The sequence below is a fragment of the Syngnathus scovelli genome, chromosome 14, assembly GCF_024217435.2.
Source record: "Syngnathus scovelli strain Florida chromosome 14, RoL_Ssco_1.2, whole genome shotgun sequence".
Taxonomy (NCBI): Eukaryota; Metazoa; Chordata; class Actinopteri; order Syngnathiformes; family Syngnathidae; genus Syngnathus; species Syngnathus scovelli.
The window spans coordinates 12,884,480-12,912,383 of NC_090860.1; the positions used below are offsets into that span (position 1 = coordinate 12,884,480).

Here is a 27,904-nt window from a genome sequence, read left to right on the forward strand (position 1 = left end):
CATGCGCACAAGTGGTTATTCGAATACAATTAAAAATCAACACAATTTTAAAGTATGTCATCTTTTAATTTTCTGCAATAACATCCCTTTCGTCCAATATAAGGCACACATTTTACGGAAAAATGAAGAAGATGCATTGAAAACCTCCTCACAGGAGAAGTTGTACTCCGAACACCTTCACGATAATTATACACATAATTGTGGAGGCAGGTTATCAAAATTAAAAAATACTGATTTTCCACCACCTTGTGGAGATGGAGATAATACATTTGGTGTCTCAATATGAAATAAATACGTAGAATAACAAAATACTGATGTTTAGGAGAAATAAAATGAGGTGCAATTACACACGGTTGAAGTTGTAAGATGGCGAGAGAAGAGGCGGGGGGTTCGGACCGCATATCCTGGTGTGGAGCTCCAAGGCGTCGTCCTCGGCCGGCCGCTTGGTCTTCTCCGGTGTTCGGCGTCGCCGGTCGAGTGCCTCCAGAGCCTTCAGTAGCTGACCGTTCTCCACGTACAAGTCTCGGATGAGCACGTCCGCTCTGCTGTTTTTGTGAACCTGAGGAAAAACAAAAAGTGAAGTAGATTTAACTCAGCACCGTACTAGATGGCAGAAATTATTTATTAAATACATTTTCTGTTTTTAGGTTCTGACCTGTTCTTTGAGCTGAGCCACTTTTTCCCTGAGAAGCAGCTTGACGTTCCGCAGAGATGCTTCAATTTCTTTCATTCGTGACTCCATACGCTCCATCCGAGGCTTCTGGTCGTCCTGGAGAAGAAAGGAGTTGTCATTATCATTATTAAGATTGAAGTGGAAGCAATAAGAGGGAAAAATATTAAAAAAAAAAAAAACAGACCTGTGTTATCTAGAAATTTTATTTCATAATGTTACACCATGCCTGTTACATTTAAAAAAATAAAATGCGAAAATAAAACATTTGTCAATTGAGATAAATGTACCATTAGTGCGGGAAGAAAATGTGCAAATAAAATAAAATCATGAACTTGATCCCCCAAAATAAATAGAGATGCTGATAAATAATAAATAAAACCATAACGTGAACGCATGACCCTTGCGACCTCAACATAAACAAAAATAAATAACATTCAAAATAAATTGAGGTCTGTGTGACAATGCAAGTCTTTTTTTTTCCTCCTCAAAAACCAGCAAAAAATTGTCATCCACTTGTCGTGGTGCAGCAGCAAAAAAAAAAAGTCCCTGATAACAAAACAAAAAAAAATAAAAAAAGTTTAAACCACATTCAACAGTATGTGCCAGTCAAATCGTCATAAAAGGCAAAATACAATAGGAAAAAAAATTGGAATTTTAGGAACATGGCTTAAAATCAATTAAAATACTAAAAATGATCAGAAATAATCTCCATTAAAATCCCATTGGGAAATTTGTGTGCCGCCTAGCAGCAGTGATCGACACGTTTGCGTCGTTTGATCTCCTATGAGGATGCCACAAATAAAAAGATCAGTACGCGGCGGCCATCTTGATAGAGAGAAGAAGACATTGGTGTTAAAGTTCGCCGATCCACTGGTGGCCTTCTGCGTTGGCTCGCTGCTCCGACGTGGCTTCCTGGAGAGACAAAGGCAAGGTACACTTCACCACAGCTCCAGCCTGGCTGAGTGAGGGTTGCTCTTCCCGTAGTTTCGGAAGAATGAAGATGGACCACCAAAAAAAATGACAACTCCAATAAGATGTCAAAGCAAAACCCACAAAACAAACACAGAATGTCGAGATGACGCCGTGAGACACAAGTCGAGCGCTGCGCATACCATTCGGGAAACATGAAACCGGGATTTATTTTGACATGGCTACTTTTTTTTTTTTCAGCAGGGAATGGAATTTGAGTGACATGAGGAAATGGAAAATGGATCCTATTCTGTTTTATACATCAAGACATCATATACACAGCAGTATGAATTTGCAAAAAGGCCTCCATTTTATTATTTTTATTGTCGTACCTGCGCGTTGTCGGAACAATGTACGCTCGTCGTCCTGCGGGGCGACGTCGGGAGGAGTCCGGAGAAGTGAACGTGGAATGACTGCAAAGGGAGAACGAAAAAGAAAAATCACAAATGGGCAAACCTTTGGTGCTAAACTGCCACGGTGTGTGAGGCTTCTGTTTACTCCATTTTGTTTCCGATTGTTTCATTTAGAAGTTAAAAGCGCTCCAGAGGTATTTTATATTCGACAATATTTACTTTATGGAGACTTGGAGTTGAATATAAAATTAAAAAAAAAAATCAGCAATACGTTGAACTCAATCAACGCAATGATAAAAAAAAAAATTGCCGTGTGGACACAAAAGGTGCAGCAACACATTTAGACAGTCAATCTAAAAGGAGTTATACATTCACGACAAGTTCTAAAATATTTTTTCGAGATGCCTCATTTCAGTTTGGACATTCAGAAACTCACCTTTAAGAATTGTTCGGTGATTCGAGCGATCTCGGCCTTGAGCGCCTCGTTTTCCTCCTGGAGCTGTGCATGTCCTTCCTTAGCAGCGAGCTCCTGATGTGAAGACACCAAACAACGAGATTGTCAAGTTCTCAAGAAGGAAAGGGAAAAATAAATCCATGAATGATGTTGATACCTTGATGAGCAGCTTTTGGGCATCCAGCTCCTGCTTGAGGGAGGCGTTCTCCTTCTCCAAGGCTTTGAGGACCATCGTCTGGCTGTGTCTGTGCTGCTGCTGCTTGAGGGACAGGATGCTGACCTGCGCAGGAACGAGACAGTTACGACCTGCTCATCCACAAGCTCCAAGATGAGACTTGAAACCTTCTCGTCTTGTTCCTTGGACTGGAGCGTGTTGTCTCTGTGGAGCTTCCTGCTGGGACTCTGGACGCCCGCCTCGTGCAAGGCCAGCTCCATGACATGGTTCTGTGGAGGACCACGTTGTGAATACCGACTGTCAATCTCACGTCAAGTGAGTCTTACCTTATCGGCGGCGTTCTGCAGCTGCTTGTGGAGCACGCCAACTTCCTGGCGGAGGGAATCTCGCTCCTGTTGCATGACGCGGAGATCCGAGCGGAGGCAAGCCTTCTGATGACTCAGGGCCTGAAGGCTGTCGTCCATGCTCTTCACCTGCGAGAACGGAGAACAAATTAAGTCGGCTGGACACGGAAGAGAAGAAGAAAAACCAAAAGGTCTTTACCCTGTCCTGGAATTTCGCCATTTGTTTGCGAAGGCACCGTGTCTCCTTCGCCGCATCCTTTCGCCCTTCCGTCAGCTGGCTGAGATGATTCTCCATCGAGTCGGCCTCCATCAGCTACAATTTGAACATTATGAGGTTGTACGAAGTTCCTCCAAATAGAAACCGAGGGCTTACCTTCTCCTCGAGATGAGACACCTGCTGGGCCAGCTCGCCGTTCCTGTTCTTCAGCCTGGCCGCGTCCTTCACAGCTTTAGTCAACTCGGCCTCCAGAGCACGTACGCAAGCTGCAAGCTAACCACGCAACTGGAGGTCAACCTGGAGGTCATCTCCGCAACATCACCACCAGAATCGCACGCTCACCTCCTTCTTCTCCGTGCCGGTGAGCCCCTCCTGCTTGTCGTCTTTGGTCAGCTTGGCCAGCTGCAGCTTGAGCTGGTCGGCGTCGGCCAGACTGCGGGCCTTCTCATCCGCCAGCATCCCGTTCTCGTCCTGGAGTCGCTGGCTTTGCGAGCGAAGGTCGGACATCTGAAACGGCAATGAACGATTCGTCGAATTCAAATTGACATCGAGAAAGCGACGACCGTCCGACTTTCTGCCTCACCTCTTTGTTGAGATTCTCTGCCAGAAGTTCGGCGGCGACCTTCTCCTGCTTGATCTTCTCCAGCTCACATCTGGAACATAAATAAAAAAAATCATGATTATGTGGGTTGACCTGAGATCTCCAAGCAGGGGTTCTCAAACGTTCTAGGTTCAACACAAAGTTCCTTTTACACAGAGACTTTAACGTTACGTCTCCGTGCAGAAGGTCGGTCACAGGCGTGGGATTTAAGGAGGAGGTGAGGTTCTCGTCACAGTACTGTCAAGCACATGAGGGATTGATGAGGAGATGGGCGGGGCCACAGCACAAATGTGAGGACAGGCCTCGAGGTTGCCTCCACGTTACCTATCAGCCCACCTGCTTGTATTCTCGGCTTGCGTCTCCGAGGGGGCTTGGTGAAGTTTGATCACCTCAAAGTCGCGAGAAGTTTCAGAAATTCTTCTGCGGGTGTCCCCTTGAAACTCCATTAACTCGGAGAGCTTGCGGTTCTCCCGTCGGATCCTGCCGACGTCGTATGCGAGGGAACTCCGCTCGTCGCTCGTCTGGCTTTGGAGTCTCCGAAGCATCTTTTTGAGCTCAGCGTTTTGCCGCTTCAACGTGACGTTCTCCCACGTGTAATCTTCGTGACGAGCCTGAAGCTCTGTCAGCTTGGACGTTTTGATTTCCAGCACTTTGATGTGCTCCATCAGCAGGAACATTTTGACTTTGAGGCTGTAGTTTTCCTCCAGATACTCACAGCCCGTTTGGATCTTCTTGCTGTTGTGCTCTAAAAGACTCTGGAGGAGCTCCGTCTTCTGCTGGAGCAAGAAGATTTTCTCCTGGAGGAGAACATTCTCCTCTTTGCTTTGATGGTCAGAAGACTGCAGCTCAAAATCCTGGAGTTCATCATCAATGTCCTGATCAAGAAGTTCTGGACTAACCTTTGTATGTTCCTCATTGAAGTCGTCCCAGTCAGATTCTGAATCATGATCATTTGTGGCATCACCTTCAGATAGCTCACAAGGATCCAAGGAACCAACCGTGGTCTCCATTTGTGAGAGGCTTTCCATGGCAGAAAAAGGAACATCTTGAGGTCCACGTTCTTCTTGGTGCTTATCCAAAGCTCCAGATTGTGACGAGTCTTGATCTTGGCACTTTTTGTTAACATCAATCTTGGGGGATTCAAGGTCAGAGGTCATGTAAGGATCTTCGGACTTGTCGTCAGGTTCTTCATTTGAGCTTTCCGAGTCATTGTTAGCCTTGCGAGTCCATGACACCTCTTGGTCCTCAATTGCTTCCATCTTCAGCTGCGGGGCGTCTTCATCAGGCTCATCGGTTGGGTCGCTCTTCATTTCCAGATCTTCCTCACCGAAGGAATTTTCAGGAATCGACCCAGCACTTAAAAGCAGATCTTGGCTTTGGCTTCCTTTCACTTTCTCCTCCAGGATGGCAACCTCTCGCTGAAGCTCCTTCCTGTCCAGCTCAAAGTCTTCCGCTGCCTGTTTGAGGAGCTTCTCCATGTCCTCAATCCTCAGCTTCAAATCGTCCCGCTCGGTGAGCAGCGAGATCCTCTCTGCGGTCTGCTGACGGGAAATGGAAAGGACGTCTTGGTATTTCATCTCGAGCTGCTCGTAGCTGTTTTGGAATTCTTCTCTCTCCTGCCGGAAATCTTCCACCGTCTGCTTGAGCAGGACTTGGTCGTCCTCGGCTTTCTTGTCAGAGCGAGCGAGAAGATCCTCACTGGCCTGCAGACTTTCCTGGAGAACATCAAGTCTCTCTGTTGCCTCTTGGGCCATTTTCTGCCATTCTTCTGCACTTTGGCGCGCTTGGCTCAAGCGTTCCTCCCAGAGGAGCTTCTGCTCGGCGTGGCTCTCTGACAGCTCCCTCAGCTGGCTCTCAAAGTGGCGTTCCAGGTTCAAAACGTCGGCTTGAAAGCGTGCGGCTGCCGACTCTTGCTCACCTGAGACACGTTCCTCCGCTTGCTTGATTTTCTCGGAGAAGCTCGCCTGTGTCTGCTGCCTGTACGTGGTCATGTGGTCTTGGTTACAACAGACGACGGTTTGGACTTGAGGTTTAACATGCATTTGAGGTTTTCACGCATCTTCTCACATACCTGGAACTCTTAAAAGGTTATTCGACCACAATTCGGTAACCTGAGATTGTAATGACGGCTCTAAGCCCCGCCCCCTCGCATTATCGCGGAAAACGTTCCTTACCTTTCCTGAGCGATGTCGTCTCGTAGCTTATCCAGCATTGTGCCGAGCGCGTTCCTCTCCTCGGCGTGCTTAGCCGTCATCTCTCGCAAGGCCTCTTCCTTCTGGTCCAGCAGGCCTTCCAGTCTTTTCTCCAGCTCCTCCTTCTCCGCCTGGTGCTTCTGCCGTTCCCGGTCCAGGCTCTCCTGGAGCATGTCCTCGTAGTCCTCCTCCAGCTGCAGCCTCTCCCGCTCCCACTCCTGCTTGAGCTTGGCCTCCCGCTGCTCGTGTTGAGCCGTTCTCTCGCTCTCCTTCTCCTCCTGTTCCTTGACCAACCTCAACATGGCCTCCTCCAGCAGAGCCTGCAGAGACTCGTTGTTCTGCTCGTCCAGCCGTGCTCGCTGCTCCTGCAACTCCTCAGTCAGGCTTTTCACAGTCCGGATGTGTTCCTCCTCCAAACCGGACCTGGCCTCGTCGAGTCTGGCTGTCAGCTCCTCCTGATGGCTTTGTCTCAGTAGTTCCTTCTCTTTTTCAAAACAATCCATCCACCTCTTCTCCAACTCATCCTTCTCTTCCTGATGTTTCTTCTCCCGGTCCTTCAGTCTGACTTCCAACTGCTCCGTGTTCTCCTTGACCACACTGGCGTGCTGGTCGCGTAGCTCCTCTATCTCAGCAAGAAGATCCTGATTCCGCTCTTGCAGGTTCCTAACCTGCTCCTCCAGTTCCGCGGCCACGCTCTCCACTTCGAGGAGCTGCCACCGAAGCGAAGACGCCTCCTCCTGCGTCTCCTCCTCAAGACGTGTCCGCGCAAGCTGCGCCACCTCGAGCTGGCTCTGGAGCTCCTGCGAGCCGACGCCAGCCAGCTTCTCCCTCCATGCCTGGACCTCCTGCTGGTGTTGGAGGGCCAATGCAGTCTTCTGGTCCTCGTGTTGCGCAACCACAGCATTGAATTCATTGATCTGCAGCGAGGAAAACATTTAAGTCTGATTTTCGGAATTTCCAAATGTCCTTTATCTCCTTGGCCTTACTTTGGTCTCCAGCTGGTTCCTCAAGTCATCCATTTGGCGCAAGTGCTGCTCCTTCTGCTGCTCCAGCATCATCTCCGCCTCCAAGCTCATACTGAGGAAGGGATTGACTTCCTCCGAGCCGAGGCCCGGGTCCGACTCCACGGCGGGGCTTTTGCTCTCCAGCTCCTCCGAGAGGGGCTGGGAGCAGGCCTGCTGAGGTCGGCCCAAGCTCTGAAAGTCCCGCAGCTCCGACTGCAGCTCGTCCACACGATCCTGCAATTCCTGTGAAAATAAACGAGGAGAATTAGAAGTTCACCAGATGACTTCCCCCATTTTCATGGACTTGGTTGTCATGGAAACTCTGAATTACCCTGCACTGCTCTTCGTAGCCCAGCCGAAGCTGCTTGATGCGCTCCTCCTGCAGGAGGAAGTCCGCACTGCCTGGGTCCAGGTCTCCAAACTAAACATCACAAATTTAGTTGAACCCATTTGAAACCAATCAAGAGCCGCTCTCCTTTCACGTCTTACCTTCTCTTTCCTCAGATTGTCCAAACTGGCCTGCAGTTTGGTCACTTGGCTTTGGGCCGTCATCAGTTTTTCACTGCAGTCCAGCAAGTCCATCTCCAGACGTCGGTTTTCCTTTTGAAGATGAGGACACGCCATTATAACCAAAATCAAGTCTAAATAATACATCAATTTTATTTTTAAAAATGATTTTCCATTCCCAATTTTGCGGACCACCTGCAATACCACCACGGACCACTAAAGGGCCACGGACCACAGATTGACAATGATGTTCTAACGGCCCAATCTGAAGGAACACAGCAAAAAGGGACCAACCTTGACCGAGATGGAGAGGTGCTCCCTGAGGAAGGTCTCGTCCTCCTTGATCTTGTCCACCTCCGCCTCCAGTTCCTGGCGCTGCTGCGCCGCCTGCTGGTGGATCAGGTCCATCTCCTTCATCAGCTCCGAGCGCACTGCCGCCAGCTTCTCTTGGTGCTCTTCCTCCAACTTCCTGAAACAACATGAGCATGCAATTAATCGATTTGTCGTAGCACACAAAATGCTCCTCACAACTTGAAGGCCTAAAAACAACAGAAGGTTACCTGAGGTTCAGATTGTTTGTGCGCTCGATCGACAAGTGATGCTCGTCCACCTCGGCGGCCAGCTGGGTTTTAAGCCGTTCCGCCTTTTCCAGGTCTGAGCGGATTTTCTCCTTCTCCTTCAACTCGCTGTCGACGCGCTCTCTGACCCGGGGAAAAAAAAAAAAGAGACAAACTTTAAATCTTTGGCCACCACTTTAACCACGCTTGCGGTTGGACTCACAGGAGATGTCTGATTTCCGCTTTGAAGGTGGCCAGCGCCGCCTGGTGGATGTCGTTCTTGGTGGTCAGGAGTTCATTTTCCAGCGCCGCGGTCAGGTCGCACAGACTCAGCTTGCCGTCAAGGTTGAAATTTAACGCCTGGGACAGAAGAAATGAGCCTCTTAGATGTTCTTGCGTAGAACATTTGAAACCTTCATTCATTAGCGTGCGTCACCTGAAGGATCTCGCTGCTATTTTCCACGCCGTCCTCCATCCAGGCGTGGATGACGGACTCGACCGGAGTGAAGCCGGTGCCGTCGTCCAGCGAGGAGAACAGACGTGTGGCGACGCCGCTCATCAGGGCGGAGGGGTTGGCGATCCGACGGCCCACCTCATCAAAGGGCTGACGAGAACGATAAGGTTCTTGGGTCTGGGGCTAGCGAGTCCCGGGAAGTTCTGAGACAAAGTCGGCCTACCTGAGTGGAGTGTTGCCTTTTCAGCTGGCGGTAAGGAGTGGAGGCCGACGGGGTGGCGGGTTTGTTGTGCTTCAAGAGCATGGAAACAAATTCTTGAACGTTGATCCAGGAGCCCCCATTTAAGCCACAGAGGACATCCGCACTTATCTGAAAAAACATTTTGAGACATTTTCAAAAGGAAAAATATCATGGTGATGAATTTTGGGTACGTTGATGAAGCTCCAGCCGCTCACCTCCAAGCCTAAATAATCGCAGAGGGCGAGCAGGTCCGAGCGGCCGGCGCATCCGTCCCACGAAATGGCCAACTCCTCGCAGGCCTCTTGGATTTTCTCCTTCAGGGTAGCCGAGACACATCCTCGTGGCGTACTGGGCTCGTCCGGGTTCCACAGATGCATCTGGCCTAACAGAGGGACAGGATGAGCTCCTGGTCGATTTTCTCAAGGCGGGAATCTCAAAACGAACCTTCTGCTTCGTACTCTTCTGTGCTCGTTTGGTCTGCATTCCAGCGCTAGTTGAAAGAGAAGAAGAAAAAAAAAAAAAAAGAGGATCCAGCTGAGAAAGTGATTACGATAAATAAATCTGCTACCGCATTTGTCTGAGCAGCAGCTGCTTCTTTCGCTTCGGGGGTGAGTTTTAAATGAATTTGAGGTTGAATGGAGGTCTGGAGGCGGAGGCTTTGACCTTTCCCCCCCCTATTGTCGAGGAAGCAAAGAGTGAGGGAATGAAGGACAGATGGGGAATCTGCAAGTGGTTGATATGCGGTGTGGAGAAATTCACAAAAGGAGGCGGGACCGGTCTTTGTTTCCCGATGCCCTCCTCCATCCAAGTGGAACGTCCGAGCCTGACCCGTCATCAACTAAAAAGGACACGCGTCTGTTGGTTGCTTATCATCTGGCGCGCGTGTGCAGACGACATCAAATACCCGAGCCAGAATCTCAATCTGCTTCATCAACACCAAAAACGATGTGCCGAGAACTCGCTAAATGTTTGGAGCTTAGGCCTTGCCTGAGCATCTGTCAAGAGACTTTCATGCCAGCAGTGAGAGGAGGATTAGCTAGCAAGAAGATCAACAGCATTATGGGTCAGATGGAGAGCAACCCGGGAACCCGTGTCGGCAAATTTTAATTACAAAAAAAAACGCACAGATAACATTCGGATCGGATTTGACAGAAATGTCACTGCATTAAATAGCTTACATTTATTTTGCACTCCATCTGGATCAACAAATATGGATCGGATCCAGATTGATTTTTGTTTGATTTACAGCTCCATTGTGGATAAATCTCCGAAATCTACTCTGAATCCAAGGGAAGCAAATAAAATGGTTCCACAAAACTACAAACTGAATTGGTGAGATTTCATTAAGTATAAACGAGTGTAAATACACAATCTGGTTCCAATCCAGATAGAACTTGATTAGACGTGACAGTTCCTAAATTTCTTCCGGATCCAACTTGCAATTCTGATTGTTTGCATCTAACCACACGCAAGTAATTACACTCGCTGCTTTATTTACAGAGTTGATGCGGCGACAAGGCCGTGGGAAACCTTCCAGCCGCATTTTTAGCCGGAGCTGATTAGCCGAGAATAACGGCCTCATGAGGACGGCGGGTAGGTGATAAGGATGGCATCCGCGCGCTGCTTTTTTACCTCACGCTTTCTCGGAATTGCCGAGTCGCAGTTGTCCTTGGCGTCCTGGTCGACTTCGTCGTCTTGCGCGTCGTCGCAAAAATCTGAAATGGTGTTGAGCGACTCCGGTTTGGAGCGGCGGCCGTAGCGTTTGCTGCCTTTCACAAACTTTGGTTGGATGTCGGGCGACTCTGACGGCAAAGAAAGCCAACCACGACTGTCAAATAATTACTTGGGAGTATTATTTCAATTTTCTTCAAAACTATCTACCTGGTCTGGATGAGACTTCCTGCTGCGTTGGTGGAGCTTCAATGCCGGATGACAACGCCAGAATCAACGCGTCCCTGAACTGCTCAAAGTCAACCTGCGATGGGATGTTCGCGATAAGAAATAATTCGGCGAATTCCTCCAAAGGGCGGAGGGAGGGAGCGAGGCCACACTCGAGCAATCGACAGCTGCCAAATGTGAATATGCTGATTTTCTTTGTGCTGTCCCGCCCGGCGTCTGCCGCTTTTGGCTTCATTGTTATGAGTGGGCAATCGGGTCACTCACCCCCACCCTCGGTAATTCAGCCTGCACACGCTGCCAGAAGCTTCCATTTCAACTTTCACTCAAGCAATGGATGAGATTTTATTTAACGGCTATATCGCCCACCCCAATACACATCACAAAGCTAACTTATAGCACGTACCCGGTCAGTGATGCGGTCCCGACCCTGCAGGAGAGCATCCAGGAGAGCCGGGGCGACGTCCTCCAAATGTAACGACAGACAGAGGTCGGCGAGCTCCTCCGGGCACAACGAGCCGCACCGGCTGCCGTCGAAGCCATCGAAAACTTCCTTCAAGCGCTCCTCGTACTGGTCCTGCTCCAGGTCGTCATCCATCCCACGGGACAGCAGCCTGCCCTGCCAACGCAGCGAGAAAAATCCGTCATTTTGTCGCCGTGTTTCTTGATGAGTAGCTCCCGACCCAAATGCGACGGACAAATACTCACTAAACAAGGTGGAAACATTGCTCTTTGTTCTACAGTGCTGCTGACACACTGACTCAGCCTTGTTAGCTGCGCAGGCTTTGACTAATCCAATTATAACTGATTAGCCACTTTGGCTATTTGAGAGATGTGGCCAAAATCTGACACTGACAATGACTCTGAACGAGTTGGACCAGTTTTTTTGCAGCTTTCATAATTTAAAACCAGACGTGCTTTGCTTACACTAACAACATGGCAGCGAAAACAGATGTACACACACGCACGTAGGAACAAGACAATTCTTGCAGGTTCATTTTTCCAGCTGCTCACCATCAAGCACTCTCAACCAGGTGCCCCCTCAACACACAGAGGGGGTACCCATTCATTGCACAATGGGGGTCGTCCACAAAGCCTAACATCAGTATTCAACATGTGCACCATTGAGGAGCTCTCAAGAAGCCAGATAATCACAGACGATGGAGACAGTGTCTTTTTACTCTGAAGACTGACAGCTGGTGCGGGTCAAAAAATAAGACAAGAACTCAATTTATTACAAGCCCAAAACAGCCAGAACATGCTGTTGACAGTGAACTTAAAGTAGGGAAATAATGTGGAAAAAAAACACTCTTCAAACTGAATATAGTTTGTGTATTTACATGCTAATATGTGTCAAAATCTATTAGCTTATCTTGGAATTAAAAAAAAATTATTTTTACACTTTCTGACATATCTAACTCAGTAAGTACAATAATTTGTCTGTACTATTTTAAAGAATGTTTTTAAACAAACCAGGAATGGAAATCCCTTTAAATCAGATTTATAACAAAATAATAATAATCGGCAGATTAATTAGTTGAAGAAACTTGTTAGCTTAGCCACCGTGGTCCATACTTACATTGTTGTGCTTTAACCAACAATTGTGGTGCAGTTAACTCCCTCTCACTTCCTTTTATTTTAAATATTAACATTTAAAATGTAGTTCCTAAACAAATGTGAACAACTGATGAAGTTAAGACACTCACCTAATTCTCCAAAATTGGGGGAACCCCTCCGTGTCCAACCGAGTGAAAAAAAACCCACTTAAACGCTCGAAAGAAAACAACTTTTTTTTTTTTTTACATTTCCTCTGCGATGGGCGCGCCGCGGTTGCCTGAATATTAAAAGCTTGAAAGTGAAAATAGTTTCAAGAAGAAGACAGGATGTGCTTGTCCAAAGGGTTGGACTGCTTTTGGAGCGCGAATGTTACTTCCATCCTGCTCCGGCGCCGACTGGTGTTGCCCGATTTTGAAAAGCATTGATGGAGGAAAAGGCGGGGCTTGTGAGCTTTCGCCGGCCCTGATTGGTCAAAATAACCGCTCTAATGTTCAATATAAACAATCACTCTCTATTTAAATCCACAAAAACTTTTTACATTAGTAAACAACTCAAGTACTCCACTTGAGGAATAAAAAATGTATTTAAAATGCGCCTTAATGTACCACACTCTTCTAAGTTATTGCTTCTCAAGATTGGCTAAAGCAAACGTCAATCATAAATATTTCACCCAATCCCCTTCATGCTTTCTTTCTCAACAGGAAACAGCGCTACCTGCTGAGTTTTCAGGAACAATTTGGAACGTATTTTTTGTTTCTATCTTATGCTTTTAAATATTATTCCTGTAAACTGCTAGAGTTGTGGAATGGAACAATGAAGGTCGTGTCATTCCTGGTGGCTGTCTATGTGTCAGTGCCGCTCATTGTTTACCTGTGCCCTTGGACGCTTGCATACGCCATCTTTGCACACCTGTGTAAGTATGTTGACACATTCCTGTTTACTAGCCATATGCTGAAATTGGCTTTTAATTACAATATAAATCTATAATATAATTCTATTAACCAGTAGTAAGCGTTAGATAATAGCCAGTTAGTCATGTTATTAATCCATTGCTAAAATGCTAACCTTGTGTACGCTCATCTGCAGTGAGGATTCCATATTTCGTGGATCTCAACCATCCCGAGTACGTGCTGAACCACACGTGCAACTTCTACCTGGAGCCAGAGGAGGGTGTCCGCGTGGGCATATGGTAGCTTCCACTGACTTCTCCAGTTTTTAGCAATGAACACACACGAACTGAGTAAACAAAGTGCTCAAATGTTTGTTTGAATCTCCTTGAGGCACACGCTCCCTGCCAACCAATGGGACAAGTCGTCTGGGAGGGGCCCTGAGTGGTACCGCAAGGCCCTTGGAGATGGAAGTCCTATTATCATCTATCTCCATGGCAACGTTGGCACAAGGTAGAAGCACTTGAAGCAAGCTTAATGGGCTCCGCGGGGAATTATGGAAATGAGGTTAACCTCTAATATATTCTTTTCAGAGCCATACATCATAGGGTTCAACTGGTGAAGGTTTGTTTTGACAATGATGGTTCATATTTTTGTCTGATTTTTGAGAATATTTGCATGATATTTTGCAGATTTTAAGTGCTGCGGGGTTCCACGTCCTGTCTTTGGACTACAGAGGTATGCTTATCTTTATTAAAAAGAAATTTAATTTAATTTTGGGGTGCAAGAATGCAATATATGTGCCAGCACTGTGATATTAATATCGCTAATCATGGGAAATTTGTGCGATGTAGGCTTTGGCGACTCGACGGGGCAACCCAGTGAACGTGGGGTGACCACAGATGCTCTCCACCTGTACACGTGGGTGAAGCAGCACAGCGGGGGGGCCCCGGTGTGTTTGTGGGGGCACTCCCTCGGTTCCGGGTAAGTTTCTTCTAGCAGCATGTAATGTCACGGAGATAAGACAGAATTTTTTTCTTGAAGGGTTGCGAGCAACACTGCTGTAAAGGTGCAAGAGCAAGGTGGGTAGTACAAAAATAATATCTGCACAAGAATGAAATAAAAAAATAATAATTCTACCAGGGTCCATGGTGGACGCCTTAATTCTCGAGGCGGCGTTCACAAATATCGGCGACGTCGTGGTCATATTCCCGCTAGCTAAGGTGAGTTTTTGTTTGTTTACATGTCCGTCAACACCAACCATTTCAAAATGTGCCCCGCAGCTTTACACTTTCCTTCCGGGCTTCAAACTTTTCCTGTGGAACACTTTGGACCGAAACCAGCTGCTGTTTCCTAATGAAGAAAAGTGAGTTGACTAAATAAACTTTTTAAAAACGCCAGATAGAGACGTCTATTTTTTTTTCAGTTTAAAAGTGCTGACCTGTCCGTTGCTCATATTGCACGCGGAGGACGATGACGTGGTTCCGTATCACATGGGTCAGAAGGTAAAATGTCAAGTGAAGATGAGCAGCTACGCTATGCTACCCCTTCGCATTTCCCTTCCAGCTCTACCAGATTTCATTGCTAACCCAGCGCAGCCCAAAAGTTCCCCTGGAAATGATCTCCTACCCGGCGAGTCGCAGATTCTCCCACAATAACATCTACTTGGATCCCGGCCTGCCCAAGTCGTTTGGGTGAGGATGAGACTTTTGATTACCCGAGTGACAGGCGATGATGTCATCATTACTTCTGCTTTTCTCCACAGCAATTTTCTGCAGAAGCTGCAAGGGTAGCACGACTGTTGCACGTCAGCATGTGAAGGAAAGCTCAACGAATATACACCTGCCCCTCCTCATTCATTTTCTTTCGATCAAAATGTGATTATACTTTCTGAAGAATAACACACACGCTCAAATAATTGTGTCATAATCAAACGTAAGGTGAAAAAAAACACAAAAGTCATACAGCTGAGATTTTAATGTGAACTCTGGTAGGAAAACACTGAAGAAAATGGTATTTGATGTTTTTGTGGGCTTCGCTTTCTGCTAACAGTTAAGCGGACATTTTGCAAATGTCCAGTGAAAAATGCTGTAACAGACTCGAGTACAAGTAAAGGAAGATTTTTACCTTGGCCAAGGTAAAGCAATGTGAATTTCTTGTCTCCTTTTTCGGGGAAACAAACCAAAGCGAGGCAGCTTTCACATTTTCTTAAGCTCACGGGCCGTTTTCTCGAAGGCCTCCCGGGGCTCGCTCGGCGGCGGGATCTTGAGGTCGGTGGGCTCCACCCCCCACACCTCCGTGGCGTACTCGGCGATGGTTCTGTCGCTGGAGAACTTGCCTGTTGCCGCGATGTTCTTCACTACCATCTTGGTCCACTCCTTTGGATTCTGGAAATGAAACAGGAGTCGGTCAGCTAAAAAAAACGATTGCAACCAGGACAATATCGCTAAGTAGTATAGCGTTAGCATTTTGGTTAAACAACAACAAAATATTGAGAAAAAAGATGGCTGGATGGAAATCGAACTTACCTGATAGAGTTTGTTGACTTTCTCTTGACTTTTAAGATATGCTTCAAAATCGGCAAATACTTTGAATCTGAAAAGCAACGAAGGGAATTTGAGTTACAAAAAGGTCAAATGGAAAAAAAAAACAGGTGTCTGGTTTTGTTTGCAGCCCACCGGTCATATTTGAAGAGCATTTCAGTCAGATCTTTGAATAAATCGGGATTTTTAGGGCTGAAGAAGCCGCTCGTGATCTGGTCCATCACTTGTTTCAACTCCGGGATCTTCTTGTAGTAAGACATGGCGTCGTATCTTACGAATACATCAAATATAAAATCAAGTCAAGCCACTCGTGAAAATCTGTGCAGTATTTTTGAGCTACCCCTTTTTATCCATCTCGGCCACATCTTCCACTCTCATCCCGAAGATGAAGAGGTTGTCCACGCCGGCCTCCTCGGCCATCTCCACGTTGGCGCCGTCCATGGTGCCGATGGTGAGCGCGCCGTTCAGCATGAACTTCATGTTGCCTGTGCCCGACGCTTCGGTGCCCGCCGTCGAGATCTGCTCCGACAAGTCGGTGGCCGGGATCACTAATCGATAAAATAAAAATGATTATGCTACACTTTTTTGTTCATATTAGCCAGATGATGCGAATTAATTCATTATTAATGGATAAAAAAAATAATGCAAAATAAATAAATGAAAAACCTTTCTCAGCCAGAGAGACTCTGTAGTTCTCCAGGAAGATGACTTTGAGCTTACTCCCCACCACAGGGTCGTTATTCACCACAGCAGCCACGGACGTGATCAGCTTGATGATCATCTTGGCCATGTGGTACCCCGGCGCAGCCTGAAGGGGGCGACAGCAGCTCATTTATTTCTGTGTATTTATGCACGTTTAATATTTGCAGTGTCAACCTTTCCCCCGATGATCACGGTTCGAGGCACGAAAGGCGCAGTTGGGTTCTTCTTAATACCTGCGGGACAAAACACACATTATTATTTGCGCAACCAACGAACTTGAGTTATCTCTTTGGATCAGCTTTTTTGTTATTATTATAATTAGTCAATACATACATTAAGTACATGTTGCGTAATAAGAGACAAAGTGAAAGTGTGTATGGGGTCGGAGTCCCGTCCACAAGTTAGTGGAAAATTCCCTGTGCACATGTTTGTTTGGACTTGCAGGAATGTGCGGGCGCGTTGTTTTCCCTGAGGGAGGTAACGACAACAACGTGTAAGTGAGCAGCGCACGCACGGTTGTACATGGTGACGATGTGCAGGCAGTTGAGCAGCTGCCGCTTGTACTCGTGGATCCGCTTCACGTGCACGTCGAACATGGACGCCGCGTTGATCCTCACCCGGTACTCGTTCTCCAGGTATTGCGCAAACTTCACTTTGTTGTCCTGCAAACACAAAGACATATATGTTCACACACAAACGGACACACACATACGTTACACACACCTGTTTGACTTTGGAGACATCCCGGATGAAGGCGGCGTCGTTCACAAAGTCGTTTAGTTTCTGCAATTGGCCGAGGTCCTTGACGTAGTCCTCGCCGATCACCTGAACGAGAAGACGGCTATTATTTATGGGAAATTAAATTAAAAAAAAAAAAATGAAGACCTCGGCGATGAGCTCGGCCAATCCGGGGTTGCACAGCAGCAGCCAGCGTCTGGGAGTGATGCCGTTGGTCTTGTTCTGGAACTTCTTCGGCTCCAGTTCGCTGAAGTCGCGGAACCTGTGAGGAGGAACACAACAAATATGAAGTCTGCCTAGCAACAAGAGTTTTGTTACTTTAGCCAGTTTGTAACAGGAGATGTGAAAATGCTGTGGTACGGCATGAGGACACACAATTTTGAGGAAGCATCAAAGTTCAAGTAGCACTCACACTTGTGTCTTGATGATGTCGGAGTGTATGCGAGCGACGCCGTTGACGGCGTGGGAGCCCACGATGCACAGGTGCGCCATGTTCACCCGCTTGGCTCCATCCTCCTCGATCAGCGACATCTTCCTCAGCTTGTCCACGTTGTTGGGGAAGAGCGACGCGATCCTCTGCGGGCGGGCAGGAGAAAGAACAAGCGTGAGAGCAGAACAAAAAAAAAACAAATAAAAGTCAACCTTGCGTTTCAATTTTACTTCCTTCTCCCTCGACCCAACGGCTCGACATTTTTGGGAAACCAGTTTTTGTCATTTGTTGAGCAAATTTTGGTGTCTCATTTTTTAAAGCGAGTACAGCACTCACATCCAGGTGCATCTGGTTGATCCGGTAGATGATCTGGAGATGTCGCGGCAGGAGGGTCTCCATCAGCTCCACGGGCCAGCGCTCCAGAGCCTCGGGGAGGACCGTGTGGTTGGTGTAGGCGAAGGTGCGCTTGGTCAGATCCCAAGCCTGTCGGGGCGACATTTCCCTCAGCGAACGAACGAGCCAAACCCGCCCGAGAGCTTCCCGCGACACTCACCATGTCCCAGTCCAGCTTCTCGATATCCACGAAGATCCTCATCAGCTCGGGGATGGCCATGGCTGGGTGGGTGTCGTTCAGCTGGATGGCGACCTGGAATCACAGCACGAGGTCATTTTTGGAAAGGCTTAACATCAAAGTCACTTCCAGGTCTTACTTTATCGGGGAAGCTGCTGAAGGACGTGCGTGCGGGCGTCCCCTTCTTGGTGGTCTTGAAGCGGCGGATGATGTCCTGCAAGGTGGCGGCCACCACAAAATACTCCTGCTTCAGACGCAGCTCTTTCCCCTCGAAAAACTGAACCAAAACAAATGATTAATGTCAAACTTCTTAAAGGGACAGCGTCACTTCAGCGCTTACGTTATCGTTGGGATAGAGCACTCGGGAAATATTCTCGGCCAGATTGCGGTCCAGGACGGCCTGGATGTAATCTCCAACGTTGACTGTGTCGACACATGAAAAGACACGATGGTTTGGTGCAACGTGTCCTCTTTCGTCACAAAGACAGGAAACCGTCTTGCGAGAGTAACGGGACGCTCACAGTCTCGCAGGTTGAAGTCGTTGGGCGCGCGAGCCGACCACAAACGCATGGTGTTGACCGTATTGTTCATGTAGCCTGGGATGGGCGTGTCGTACGGCATGGCCAGAACCACCTGAAGGGATCCCACAGAAGAACAGCTCAGTTCTGACTGACCTCTGCAACTTCTCGGATTCGATCAATACCTGCGTGTCGACCCATTTGGGACCCTGATCGGTTTCTTCCACACGTCCGTAGAAGTGAACGGGTAGCATGTACTCGGGTCGGGCTTTCTCCCAGGGGTTGCCGTGACGTAGCCAATCGTCGGCTTCCTCCACCTTCATGAGCGACGAAGCGTTAAAATCATTTTAAATGTCTGGTGCAAAAGTTCATGTTTGCTCTTGAGGCCCAAATTGCAAATAAGCAGGAATCCAAAAGGGCAAGACAAAAAAAAATAATCTGTCTGGCTGCTTTGAACAGCCACGCTACCGCTAATGATTAGCTTGTTCAGCATAGTGACCTACTCTACTTTGGCCCCGGGGCCTAATTTGGCAATAATAATCATAAAACTGTTGTACCGACCTGCCAGCCGTCCCTAATTTTCTGGTTAAAGATCCCGTATTCATAGCGGATGCCATAACCGTACGCCGCCAGTCCCAGAGTGGCCATGGAATCCAGGAAGCAGGCTGTCGGAAAACAAAAGACACGTTAAGATCTTCTAAAAAAGTGTTGTAGAACAACAACAAACCAAGCGTCTATTGCAACACGTCTGGCTTGACTTCACATGCTCTCCTTCCTCGTAAAGATTATGAAAACCGGGCATCCAGTCAAATATTTCTTATTTATCTTTTTATAACACGTTCAACCCTCTTCTACCTGCAAGTCTGCCCAGGCCTCCGTTGCCCAGACCTGCGTCCTCCTCAACCTCCTCCAGCTCCTCCATGTCCAAGCCAAGCTACACAATATACATGCAACAACAGAACATGCTAACAACATGCTATCAAACACATGCTACACTGGTATGCAAATGAGCCAGTCCGACCTGGTAAATGGCTTCATCGCAGGCGTTTTGCAGACCCAAGTTGATCATGGTGTTCTGCAGCGTGCGACCCATGTAGAACTCCAGGGACAGGTAGTAGACTCTCTGCACTCAGTCATACAAAAAACACAATTTTGAAATATTTTTTTTATGTTTATTAGACTGTGTAGGTGTTCCTAATTAAGTGCCAGGAAAGTTGAACTTTATTGCTCGTACCTTGGGGTCAGCCTCGTAGTAAAACTGCTGCGTCCGGATCCAGCGGCCCACTAGGTGGTCGCGGACGGTGTGCGCCAGGGCAAAGTAGTAGTCCCGCGGCGTGGCGATGTTCCGATCCTTGACCAGGGTGAAGTGGAGGTGACGGTTGAAGCCTTTCTTCAGCTCGGCTACGTTCTCTACCCCCACAATGCCGCGAATGCTGATCTGTTTGCGCTTCTCCTGGTCGCTCAGCGGGGTGGCCATCGCTCTGCCTGGTTTCTGGCCGCTTTGAGTGGATCTGAGTTCGGGTAGCTGCTGTCCTGTCACTCGGTGGGTGCGACGACAGTGAGTTCAGCTCCCGAGGTGAGCAACTCAGCTGTCATTGGTAGGCGGGGGCAAAGAGGGCGTGTCTTTTTCAGGAAGTAGGAAGCGTTGTTCCTTTAAGATTCTTCCCTACTTTCAACCAATCAGCATTCAGTGCGTTCATTTTTAGCCAATCAAATCACTCATTCTCCTTCCTTTCTCCATTGGATGCTTTGTTTTAAATATATATTATATTTAATGAGAACGGTATTTGTTTTGTCAGCCATTTATTGAATATTCACATATACAGGAAAACACATATTAGGCTCAAATAATCATCTTAATTATAATAATAATAGAGCAATCATCTGGTAATAGACATTTAAAACCATCCCATTAAATTAGAACAGAAATAGCCTCACACGCACATCCACGATTATATACATTTAAATTGACTATATGTATATTCTGTATATTCGTCAGTGTCGCCCAGCGACTGCGCAATCATAATCCATAAAAAGCTATGATAAACAAATTAAGCATCTGATTTACTCACTCATACATTCATACATTTATGAATGTTCATTTTTTGTGGTGGTCTGAGAGGGATGGTTGTGAACAAGCGACATAAACGCCAGATGATAACATTCTGTTCTGAATACTGTACATATATATCATATATATATAAATATATATTACGTTTATTATCGCTGAACTTTGTTGTTTCTATAGAAGTAGCAGCAAGTGATGTAATAGGGTGCACCAGTGGACTAAGCTTTGCCCTGCAGTCTTGCTGGGTATCAAACAGCGGTATACAGCAGAATATAGCACCTTATGGATAAAGTTAATGTTGATGAATCCTTACCGGACACAACATTAGGTACACCTGTGAAAATCAGCCAATATTAAGTTGAAAGCCCCTTTTATACTGCCGATAAAAGCCAACGTTTATTTCTGGTCCCTACTACAGAGGCGCCGGAATTGGTTACAAAGGCTAAGTTCTGTGTAAAAGGCACAGGCGAAGAAATGCTAGGGGGGGGAAGTTACCGAATATGCGAGGAATGCCGTATATCTGTGCATGAGTGCACAAAGTTGCAGAAATTTGCTTGGTTCGGTTTAAAAGGCACAGGTAAATACTGTACTGTAAATGCTAGCTCTACTGTCATGGCGCTGATGCAGCAATTTTGCAGGATCTCTGCGTGAAAGCGGGAGTCGTTACTCATTAGCCACTTGTAAGGCTCCGTTGCTGGGTTGCAGTATGAAAGAGGCTGGTGTACCTAATATTGTGGCCTGATGAGCTCCTTGAGATGTTTAATAAGTTCTTCCCGGGGGGGGGAAGAAATAAATCAGATATTGCCCTGTTCTAAATTCTACTCCTACTACATTTTAAGCAACTAAAAAAGGCTAAATAGAGCAAAACGTCCAATAAAAAAAACAATTACATACGTTTTGCAATATGAAATAGAAAACTGCCTTTTTGTATTTGTTTTCAAACACAAAGCCATGATGCAAACTACCAAAAGCTTTTTTTTTTTTTTGGGAGTCAAACTCCCCTCCTTTGCTGTGCTTTTAAAATGAACCCCAGTGGTGGGCTGACGTTTAGCACATCTGAGCAGTGGGATCAACCTCCCCTGGGGTGTAGAAATCTGGGATGGGCAACCCGGTGTGCAGCGTCACCTGTTGAAAAAAAAAAAAGACATGAAGGTTAGAGCATGCAGGGGGTGCTGTTGCTCCACTTAAAAGCCCGATGTGCGTTCTACCTGAACATTCCGGTTTAGGCTGATGGCTGGGTAGAAGGCGCCTTCCAAGCCCTCGAAGGCCACGGGCCCCTGCTGCTCGTCATTAATGAGGAATATGAGGATCCTGCGCGTGAAGTCCAGCAGCACGCCGATGGTGGACCCTTTGCTGATGCCGCCGTCCGTCCTGTGGCCCACCACAATAAATGCTGCATTTATATCCACATTTCACTCAGGGTGTGCATATTTATGCTACCACATTATTCCTGTTATTTATTTCTAAAAATCAGATCAACTTTCAGATGAACAATGTTAATTACCTGTTGGTGTGCGAGTTGTTGTGCATGAACCAGGAGCGGTTGTTGTCCACATACATAGCCCAGGCCTTGTCGTCTTTGCCCAGCATGACGTCTTTCAGGACGTCGGCGCGCGCCACCCCAAAAGCGGGATCGGGATGGTTGTCGTAGCGGTCCAGCGTCATCTCCCAGTAATGGATACCGCGCGAGAAGGCGGCGCCGCCCAAAGCCACGCGATCGTCGTAGCTGTTGCACGAAACCGTCAGGTTGTCGTTGGACAAAATGATATCCGGGTGCGCCGACGCCGTGTCGAAGGTGAACCAGGCCACTGCGCCAAACCACATACGGCGAGTTAGACGCAAAGAAGGTGTGCAGTCATGAAAGTTAGCAACGAGAGTTAGCATGGAAGCGCGAGAGCTAGCTTACCTGACTGCATATCACCCGGAGCAAGTCCAGCTAATCGCAAAACAAGTGGGAAAGGAAGCAGCAATCAAAAGAAAGCATGAACATGAGTCATGGTTTTCTTTTTTTTTCTTAAGCCCAAAAAAAGCAAGCTCTTAAAGCCAACGCACTACTTATAATATTGCAATTCAAAAGTTTGCGTACCGTGTGACGTGTGCATGATGAGCGTCTTGCTATATTGTCCGACCCCGCTGGCGTTGAAAGCTTTCACCCTGGATTTGTACGTGCTATTGTAGTGCAGGCCGTCCACCGTGCAGATGGTCTCCGTCCCCACGTATACTTCCTGTGGGGAGCACACACACACACCGCAGGGCTTTTTTGGCGACAGGTCGGAAAGGAGGTGCGTAGGCAGGTCAGCCTACGCCGGGGGATTAATATAGCCGGGCGGCGGTGAGTCAGTGTGTGGCACGGAAAATGGAGCGGAAGATGAGTGTGACGTTGTAAAATGATTGTTCGCTAACATACAGAAAAAAGATAATTGGCCTAGCAGGAAGAAAATTTCCATATGATTGCGATTCATTAAAAACAGCTTATATTTATTATATTTAAAAAAATAAAAAATACCCGAATGGAAAAAAATATATATGAACACAATGGATAGGTGCTGCTTTTTTGGTTAGCAACAGAGTTGTCTGCTTTCGTCAGCCAACGTACCCTGAAGTGACCGCCGTCACCGTCATCAAGCTCCAGGATGTATCCGTCCACGGCGACGGTGGAGAGCGGCGGTTGTTTCCATGACAACGTGGCGCTGTTGTTCTCCGTGCAGCATTCTTCCAACTGGAGCATTGGAGCCGACGGCACTGGGGAGGACCAGGTGAAAAAAATAGTTGACAAAAACATATATTGATTACAGTCGTAATTGCTACCGGTGGGAGATAAGGAAAAAAATACTGACGGAAAATAAGGTATCAAGAGGAGTGAACGCCGTACCTTTCATCTGCACAAAGTCCAGCTGGTGGATGGTCTGCAGCAGCGGCGCGCTGTCAAGAGTCAGGTCGAAGTCGCTGGTCATTCTGGGGGTCAGCGTCCCTTTGCCCCACTGGCTCTCCGTCATCAGGACTCTCCGGATCAACGCGTCCGAGATCTAGCAAAGAAAAGGACTCGGTCAGCGGACTCGGTGGGTGACCAGAAAGATAAACCCAGGTTTACCTGGAGGAAGCCACTGGGGTCGTTTTCCTTGATGACCTCCAGGCAGTACTCCATCAGGCCGGTCGTCTGTCGCAGCTTCACCGTGCAGTGCGAGATCTGGTCACGCACTACCTGGAAACGGAAAATAAGAAGCCACAAAGAAATATAAGTACTGGCGGAAAAAGTAAAACGATTATCTTCATTTCTCATGAAACAGGAAACACTATTCTGTAGGAGGCTTTTAAGGCATTAAAAGTTAGGGTGGAGACCGGAACGAATTAATATAATTTCCATTCATTTCAATGGAGGAAGGTGATTTGAGATACAAATGCTTGTCGTCACGGAACGAATCGGTCCACGTAGCTTCTCGGCACTGCTGTCTATATGACGAACGATGACTGGCCCTGTCCTCGACGGAGAACATGCGACATTTTCACAGGATGTGTGAATTAGCGACATCGTTAGCTTATTCGCACGTCTTTCCAGTCCATCCATCACTTGCGCTGTCCAAAGCGTCTCCTTATTGAAGAGACTCAAGTAAAACACACACGCTCCGAGCGGAGATGGACCAGGGGGTTGCTAGGAAACAGTAACCTGGTCGCCGCTACGAGGAGGGAAAATCCTGCGGAGGAAAAATGGAGGACGACAACCAGTGTGGTGCGACATATAACGTTTGACATTCCTTCGGTCACGCATTGTCCATCACTTGTTGCTAGGCAGACTAAAGAAAAAGAAGGGCATACATTGATTTTTTTTTTTTTGCGGCCAAACAGAGGGACGATTGAATCACCGTGACAACCGCAGAGGACGACACGCCAGTGCGGTAAAAATCGTTTTTCCTCTGGCTGACTGATAACATCGAATAACACGCTCAATTATTTAGTTTGTCGCTTTATGAGGAAACGATCCCATTTTCGGGATGTCCTTAATTCTTCGGGAGTCTCAGAGGACACAAAGCAGTCGGTTCATTTCAGGTCACGCTTGTAAAGATTCACTTTTGAAAGGAAGCCTCTTTTGACACACACACAGACACACACTTGTGTATCTAAGTTTGTGGGATTCGAACAGGCTTTTGTGTACTGTTGATTTTGTCGCGCTGGCTCCTAACACCTCCACGTGCCAAGCATTGATTCTCGCCAGCGTCCAAGCGTGAAATTGGAAACACTAACTCACGCCTCTCTTCGCGCCTCATTCCAAACACTTCTACCAGCGACGCAAAGACAAAATCGTTGTAAAATGATCGTGATAAAATACTCAAATTTAAAATATTCATATATTAAAAAATGAAAAATAAGATTGATAACACAAACATCAACGTGAAGTTGGCTATTTTGGTTCGAACAGAAATTTGAAAATGTTTTTTGCGCTTTACCTTGAGCTTGTGTTCGTGTTCCTTGTTGACGCAAGCTAGCAGTTGCGCCTTGCGGCGGTTCAGCGCGTCGATGAGGGCGTCGCACTGCGCTACCAGACACGCCTCGAATTCCACGCTGTTCTCCTGCGGGAGCAAGTTCGTAAGTGGCATGAAGAGAGCCAACTCTCGTTTACGTGTAATTCCACTGTCGACCAATAGATGGCAGCACACTGGTTTATTTTTTGAATTTGAAAGAAGAAGAATGAATGCTATTTAAGCAAAACGCAGTTGACAATTACACTGGTCAACAGATTTTGAAAACAGGAAGTTCTGGGAACTTCTGAACTGCAACAATTGCTCAGTACAACCTTTTTGCCAAGTGAGAGCTTTATCCGTTAGATAAAAGTGGAGCGGGATTATCAATGTGACACGATGATAATACCGCCGTTAATCCCGTTCGTCCGTCACAGAGCGCTTGTTGTACCTGGATGTGCTGCACGGTGTTCCTGAGCTGCACCAGGAACTCTTTGGCCTCGCTGGCTCGGTCTGACAGCCCGTTGAGAGCCTGAGACAGTTGACCCTGCAGCGCCACGTGAAGGCAGAACATTAGCGTGAAGCAGCTGCTAATTAGACACTTTTACTCGTTAGCGGTAGCGGCTCATTAACACCTAAACACAAACGCAATTCCTAATGTGTGTGTGTTTGCAACTTTCTTTCCATGCCGAGTCATTACATATGCACGTGTGAACACACACACACACGCACTAATATGTCATATTTTTAGTTGTGAAGTTCTACTTTTTATCTAACTTGGCAGCGTTTTTGGACTTTTTGGGAAAACATTCAAGCAGGCTGTTGAACAAGAGGAAAAATTCATAATTCATCACTTGTCTCATCAATAATGCACAACTGTGAAGCTGTGAAATCGCTACCAAAGTCATCATAATTATAACAATATGGAGTCCTTATTTAAGACACACACACACACACACACTTGGGAGTGGGCAGTGTATCTATCAGTTTGATTATTGGATTTATTCAAAATCAATTTTGCTTGGAAAATTAAAATGCTAATGAAATACAAAAAGAATAAATAAGAATATTAATCTATTTTTTGAGGATTGTTCATGTGATTTTTTTCTTGATTAAAGATTTGCTCCATTTGTGCATTTTTATCTATTTTTATGTTTGTTTTCATTCATTAATCTAATTTTATATTTTCATCTCACTGTTTTGTCCTTGATGTCCAATTTGCATAATTTTTGGTGTGCATGCGCCGTTAAGAGCACACAAGCTGCCTGCCTGCCCACCACAAACCCAAAAATAGCATCTGGCACACTCCACTCCAAATATGTGCAGTATCCTGGGTGACAACATATAGGTAGGTACGTCTTCCCCAAAAGCGATAAGAGCCCTACGCAAAATTCCAACACCTTTCGAATATAGCTGATAACTTGCATCCAAATATTTGAGTGACGGCCTGACTGGTTGTCATGGTAACGGAATTCATCGTCAGCATGTTTTGGGGCAGGGATCAGGGGGGAGGGCCCTGCTTCATGTCAACAAGCCACTGCTCACTTGGGGGCTAATGCCGAGTGAGGCTATTGTTACCATGACGACCAGGGGCAGGGGGGTTGTGACAAGACCAAGTAGCGACCCTGGAGTGCAAAGAGAAAGCAAGGCCTTAAAGTTTTTCACTGGTGATGGCAAAACTTAATCAACAAACAGTTTGTAATTTTGCTGAATATTCTTGAAATTGCATTTTTTTTAAAAGATATTTTTCTTTTGTATTTTTCTGTGTGTGTCTGGCCTTGTGTGTGCGTGTGAGTCAAGAAATGTGCCCACCTTGTGCAGTTTCCACATGGCCCCCAGCGCCTTGACTTCGTGTGTGCCGTGCTTGCCCTCCTCCAGGCACTGGTAGCATACGGGCGTCTTGCACTGCACGCAGTACATGCTCAGGTTCTCCAGCTCGTGCTCCGTGCATGTGGAAGTCTTGCGGGGCGCGGCGCGTCGCCCGGGGCCGATCCGACCCTGAGCGGGCGGAATCAGCCGGTGCTTGGCAAGCGGACCGCGGGGCGGGTGGCAACGCATCCTGCACGGCTCACAGTACAGCACGTCGCACTGCTCACACATGACGGCGGCTTCTCGGGGGCTCCTCTCGCACAGCTGACACTTGAGTGCAGCCGCCCGGCCCTGGCGGTAGCGCTCCACGACGCCCTCCAGCACCCGGTTGCGGGGGAAGCCGCGCAGACCCCGCTCGTCCAGCACCAGGCTGCGGTGGCATTGCGGGCACGTGATGCACGCGTTGCGGGGGATGGGCGCGAGCAGGCAGCCGGCTTGTTGCTGCGCTGGGGGCTGCTGCGGGTGCGGCGCCGGCGCCGGCCCAGGGGGGAACACCCGCACCCCGTTGGGGGACTTCTGGCAAGGGGTGGTGGGCAGGCTCACGAAACCCCCATACGAACCGTAGCCGCTGTCAGCCTCGCTGTACAAGCTCATCTTGTCCAGGTCCAGGTAGTCGTAGTCGGATCCGGAGGCACGGCTGCTCTGTGGGGACTCGGTGTCGGGCGTCTGCACCAGGATGTTGCGGGCGCACGCCAGGCAAATATTGTGCGAGCAGGGCAAAATGATGGGCTCCCGGAAAAAGGAGCCGCACACGGGGCACTTGAGTTCTTCCTCCATTTCGTCCATGGCTGCAAGAGCGGAGAACGGTTCCAAAGGTACCGCAACGACCCGCGACCGCTCGTCTGTCCGCACACCGAGTGATTGCACATCCACCAGGCGGCGGCGGTCAGTGATCCATCAGGGGGAGGAGACTAAAGTCTCTCCGCCAAT

The 27,904-nt window shown here is 47.6% G+C and overlaps 4 protein-coding genes across 6 annotated transcripts; 1 reads left to right on the forward strand and 3 right to left on the reverse strand.

Moving 5' to 3' along the window:
* Window positions 1-45: 45 nt before the first annotated feature.
* nin (ninein (GSK3B interacting protein)) lies at window positions 46-13,397 on the reverse strand. Its single transcript, XM_068653019.1, is given in 27 exon segments — window positions 46-559; window positions 656-769; window positions 1,975-2,055; window positions 2,432-2,524; window positions 2,607-2,740; window positions 2,743-2,893; window positions 2,951-3,097; window positions 3,168-3,281; window positions 3,342-3,458; window positions 3,528-3,692; window positions 3,769-3,838; window positions 4,123-5,763; window positions 5,961-6,895; window positions 6,965-7,225; window positions 7,314-7,403; window positions 7,472-7,582; window positions 7,784-7,958; window positions 8,050-8,190; window positions 8,270-8,406; window positions 8,483-8,650; window positions 8,724-8,870; window positions 8,957-9,123; window positions 9,186-9,231; window positions 10,374-10,543; window positions 10,623-10,716; window positions 11,044-11,256; window positions 13,260-13,397. Coding segments are annotated over 27 exon segments (5,931 nt in total). The 5' UTR covers window positions 13,293-13,397; the 3' UTR covers window positions 46-343.
* Window positions 12,860-15,233, forward strand: LOC125981066 (lysophosphatidylserine lipase ABHD12). 2 transcript variants are annotated; one of them, XM_049740910.2, is made up of 12 exons: window positions 12,860-13,107; window positions 13,281-13,383; window positions 13,475-13,594; window positions 13,675-13,705; window positions 13,774-13,819; window positions 13,936-14,065; window positions 14,126-14,163; window positions 14,225-14,304; window positions 14,365-14,447; window positions 14,508-14,586; window positions 14,648-14,775; window positions 14,847-15,233. In XM_049740910.2, exons 1-12 carry the CDS (start codon window positions 13,008-13,010, stop codon window positions 14,872-14,874), a joined length of 966 nt encoding a protein of 321 aa, XP_049596867.1. In that variant the 5' UTR covers window positions 12,860-13,007; the 3' UTR covers window positions 14,875-15,233. The 2 variants fall into 2 exon arrangements, with proteins under 2 accessions (XP_049596867.1, XP_049596868.1); XM_049740911.2 differs by having other exon boundaries at window positions 12,877-13,111.
* Window positions 15,044-20,185, reverse strand: pygl (phosphorylase, glycogen, liver). The gene is made up of 20 exons (XM_049740725.2): window positions 19,818-20,185; window positions 19,605-19,706; window positions 19,439-19,517; window positions 19,145-19,248; window positions 18,769-18,900; window positions 18,587-18,698; window positions 18,406-18,488; window positions 18,205-18,342; window positions 18,048-18,140; window positions 17,831-17,977; window positions 17,477-17,640; window positions 17,212-17,326; window positions 17,050-17,151; window positions 16,841-16,988; window positions 16,501-16,559; window positions 16,291-16,432; window positions 15,965-16,172; window positions 15,760-15,894; window positions 15,610-15,676; window positions 15,044-15,468 (listed from the first exon to the last, which is right to left on the reverse strand). Exons 1-20 carry the CDS (start codon window positions 20,058-20,060, stop codon window positions 15,280-15,282), a joined length of 2,562 nt encoding a protein of 853 aa, XP_049596682.1. The 5' UTR covers window positions 20,061-20,185; the 3' UTR covers window positions 15,044-15,279.
* A 184-nt stretch (window positions 20,186-20,369) lies between these two features.
* Window positions 20,370-27,819, reverse strand: trim9 (tripartite motif containing 9). Of its 2 annotated transcripts, XM_049740754.1 has the most exons (11): window positions 26,918-27,819; window positions 25,557-25,652; window positions 25,094-25,216; window positions 23,743-23,853; window positions 23,524-23,677; window positions 23,248-23,393; window positions 22,738-22,876; window positions 22,558-22,587; window positions 22,156-22,459; window positions 21,860-22,022; window positions 20,370-21,776 (listed from the first exon to the last, which is right to left on the reverse strand). In XM_049740754.1, the coding sequence occupies exons 1-11, from the start codon at window positions 27,758-27,760 to the stop codon at window positions 21,699-21,701; spliced, it is 2,187 nt and encodes a 728-aa protein (XP_049596711.1). In that variant the 5' UTR covers window positions 27,761-27,819; the 3' UTR covers window positions 20,370-21,698. The 2 variants fall into 2 exon arrangements, with proteins under 2 accessions (XP_049596711.1, XP_049596712.1); XM_049740755.1 differs by lacking the exon at window positions 22,558-22,587.
* Window positions 27,820-27,904: the final 85 nt, after the last annotated feature.

Bases quoted from the DNA above. Each gene is read 5' to 3' on its own strand.
- LOC125981066 (XM_049740910.2), top strand. From the start codon at position 13,008: ATGAAGGTCGTGTCATTCCTGGTGGCTGTCTATGTGTCAGTGCCGCTC. The intron at 13,108-13,280 runs GTAAGTATGTTG...GCTCATCTGCAG, and splicing joins CGCCATCTTTGCACACCTGT to TGAGGATTCCATATTTCGTG. The intron at 13,595-13,674 runs GTAGAAGCACTT...TATTCTTTTCAG, and splicing joins CATGGCAACGTTGGCACAAG to AGCCATACATCATAGGGTTC.
- pygl (XM_049740725.2), bottom strand. From the start codon at position 20,060: ATGGCCACCCCGCTGAGCGACCAGGAGAAGCGCAAACAGATCAGCATT. The intron at 19,249-19,438 runs GTAGAAGAGGGT...GTTTTCCGACAG, and splicing joins AGGCCTGGGCAGACTTGCAG to CCTGCTTCCTGGATTCCATG. The intron at 18,489-18,586 runs GTGAGCGTCCCG...GTGTCGACACAG, and splicing joins CGACTTCAACCTGCGAGACT to TCAACGTTGGAGATTACATC.
- trim9 (XM_049740754.1), bottom strand. From the start codon at position 27,760: ATGGACGAAATGGAGGAAGAACTCAAGTGCCCCGTGTGCGGCTCCTTT. The intron at 23,678-23,742 runs GTAAACCTGGGT...TTTCTTTGCTAG, and splicing joins ACCCCAGTGGCTTCCTCCAG to ATCTCGGACGCGTTGATCCG. The intron at 22,588-22,737 runs GTACGCAAACTT...TTTTGCGATTAG, and splicing joins CATCATGCACACGTCACACG to CTGGACTTGCTCCGGGTGAT.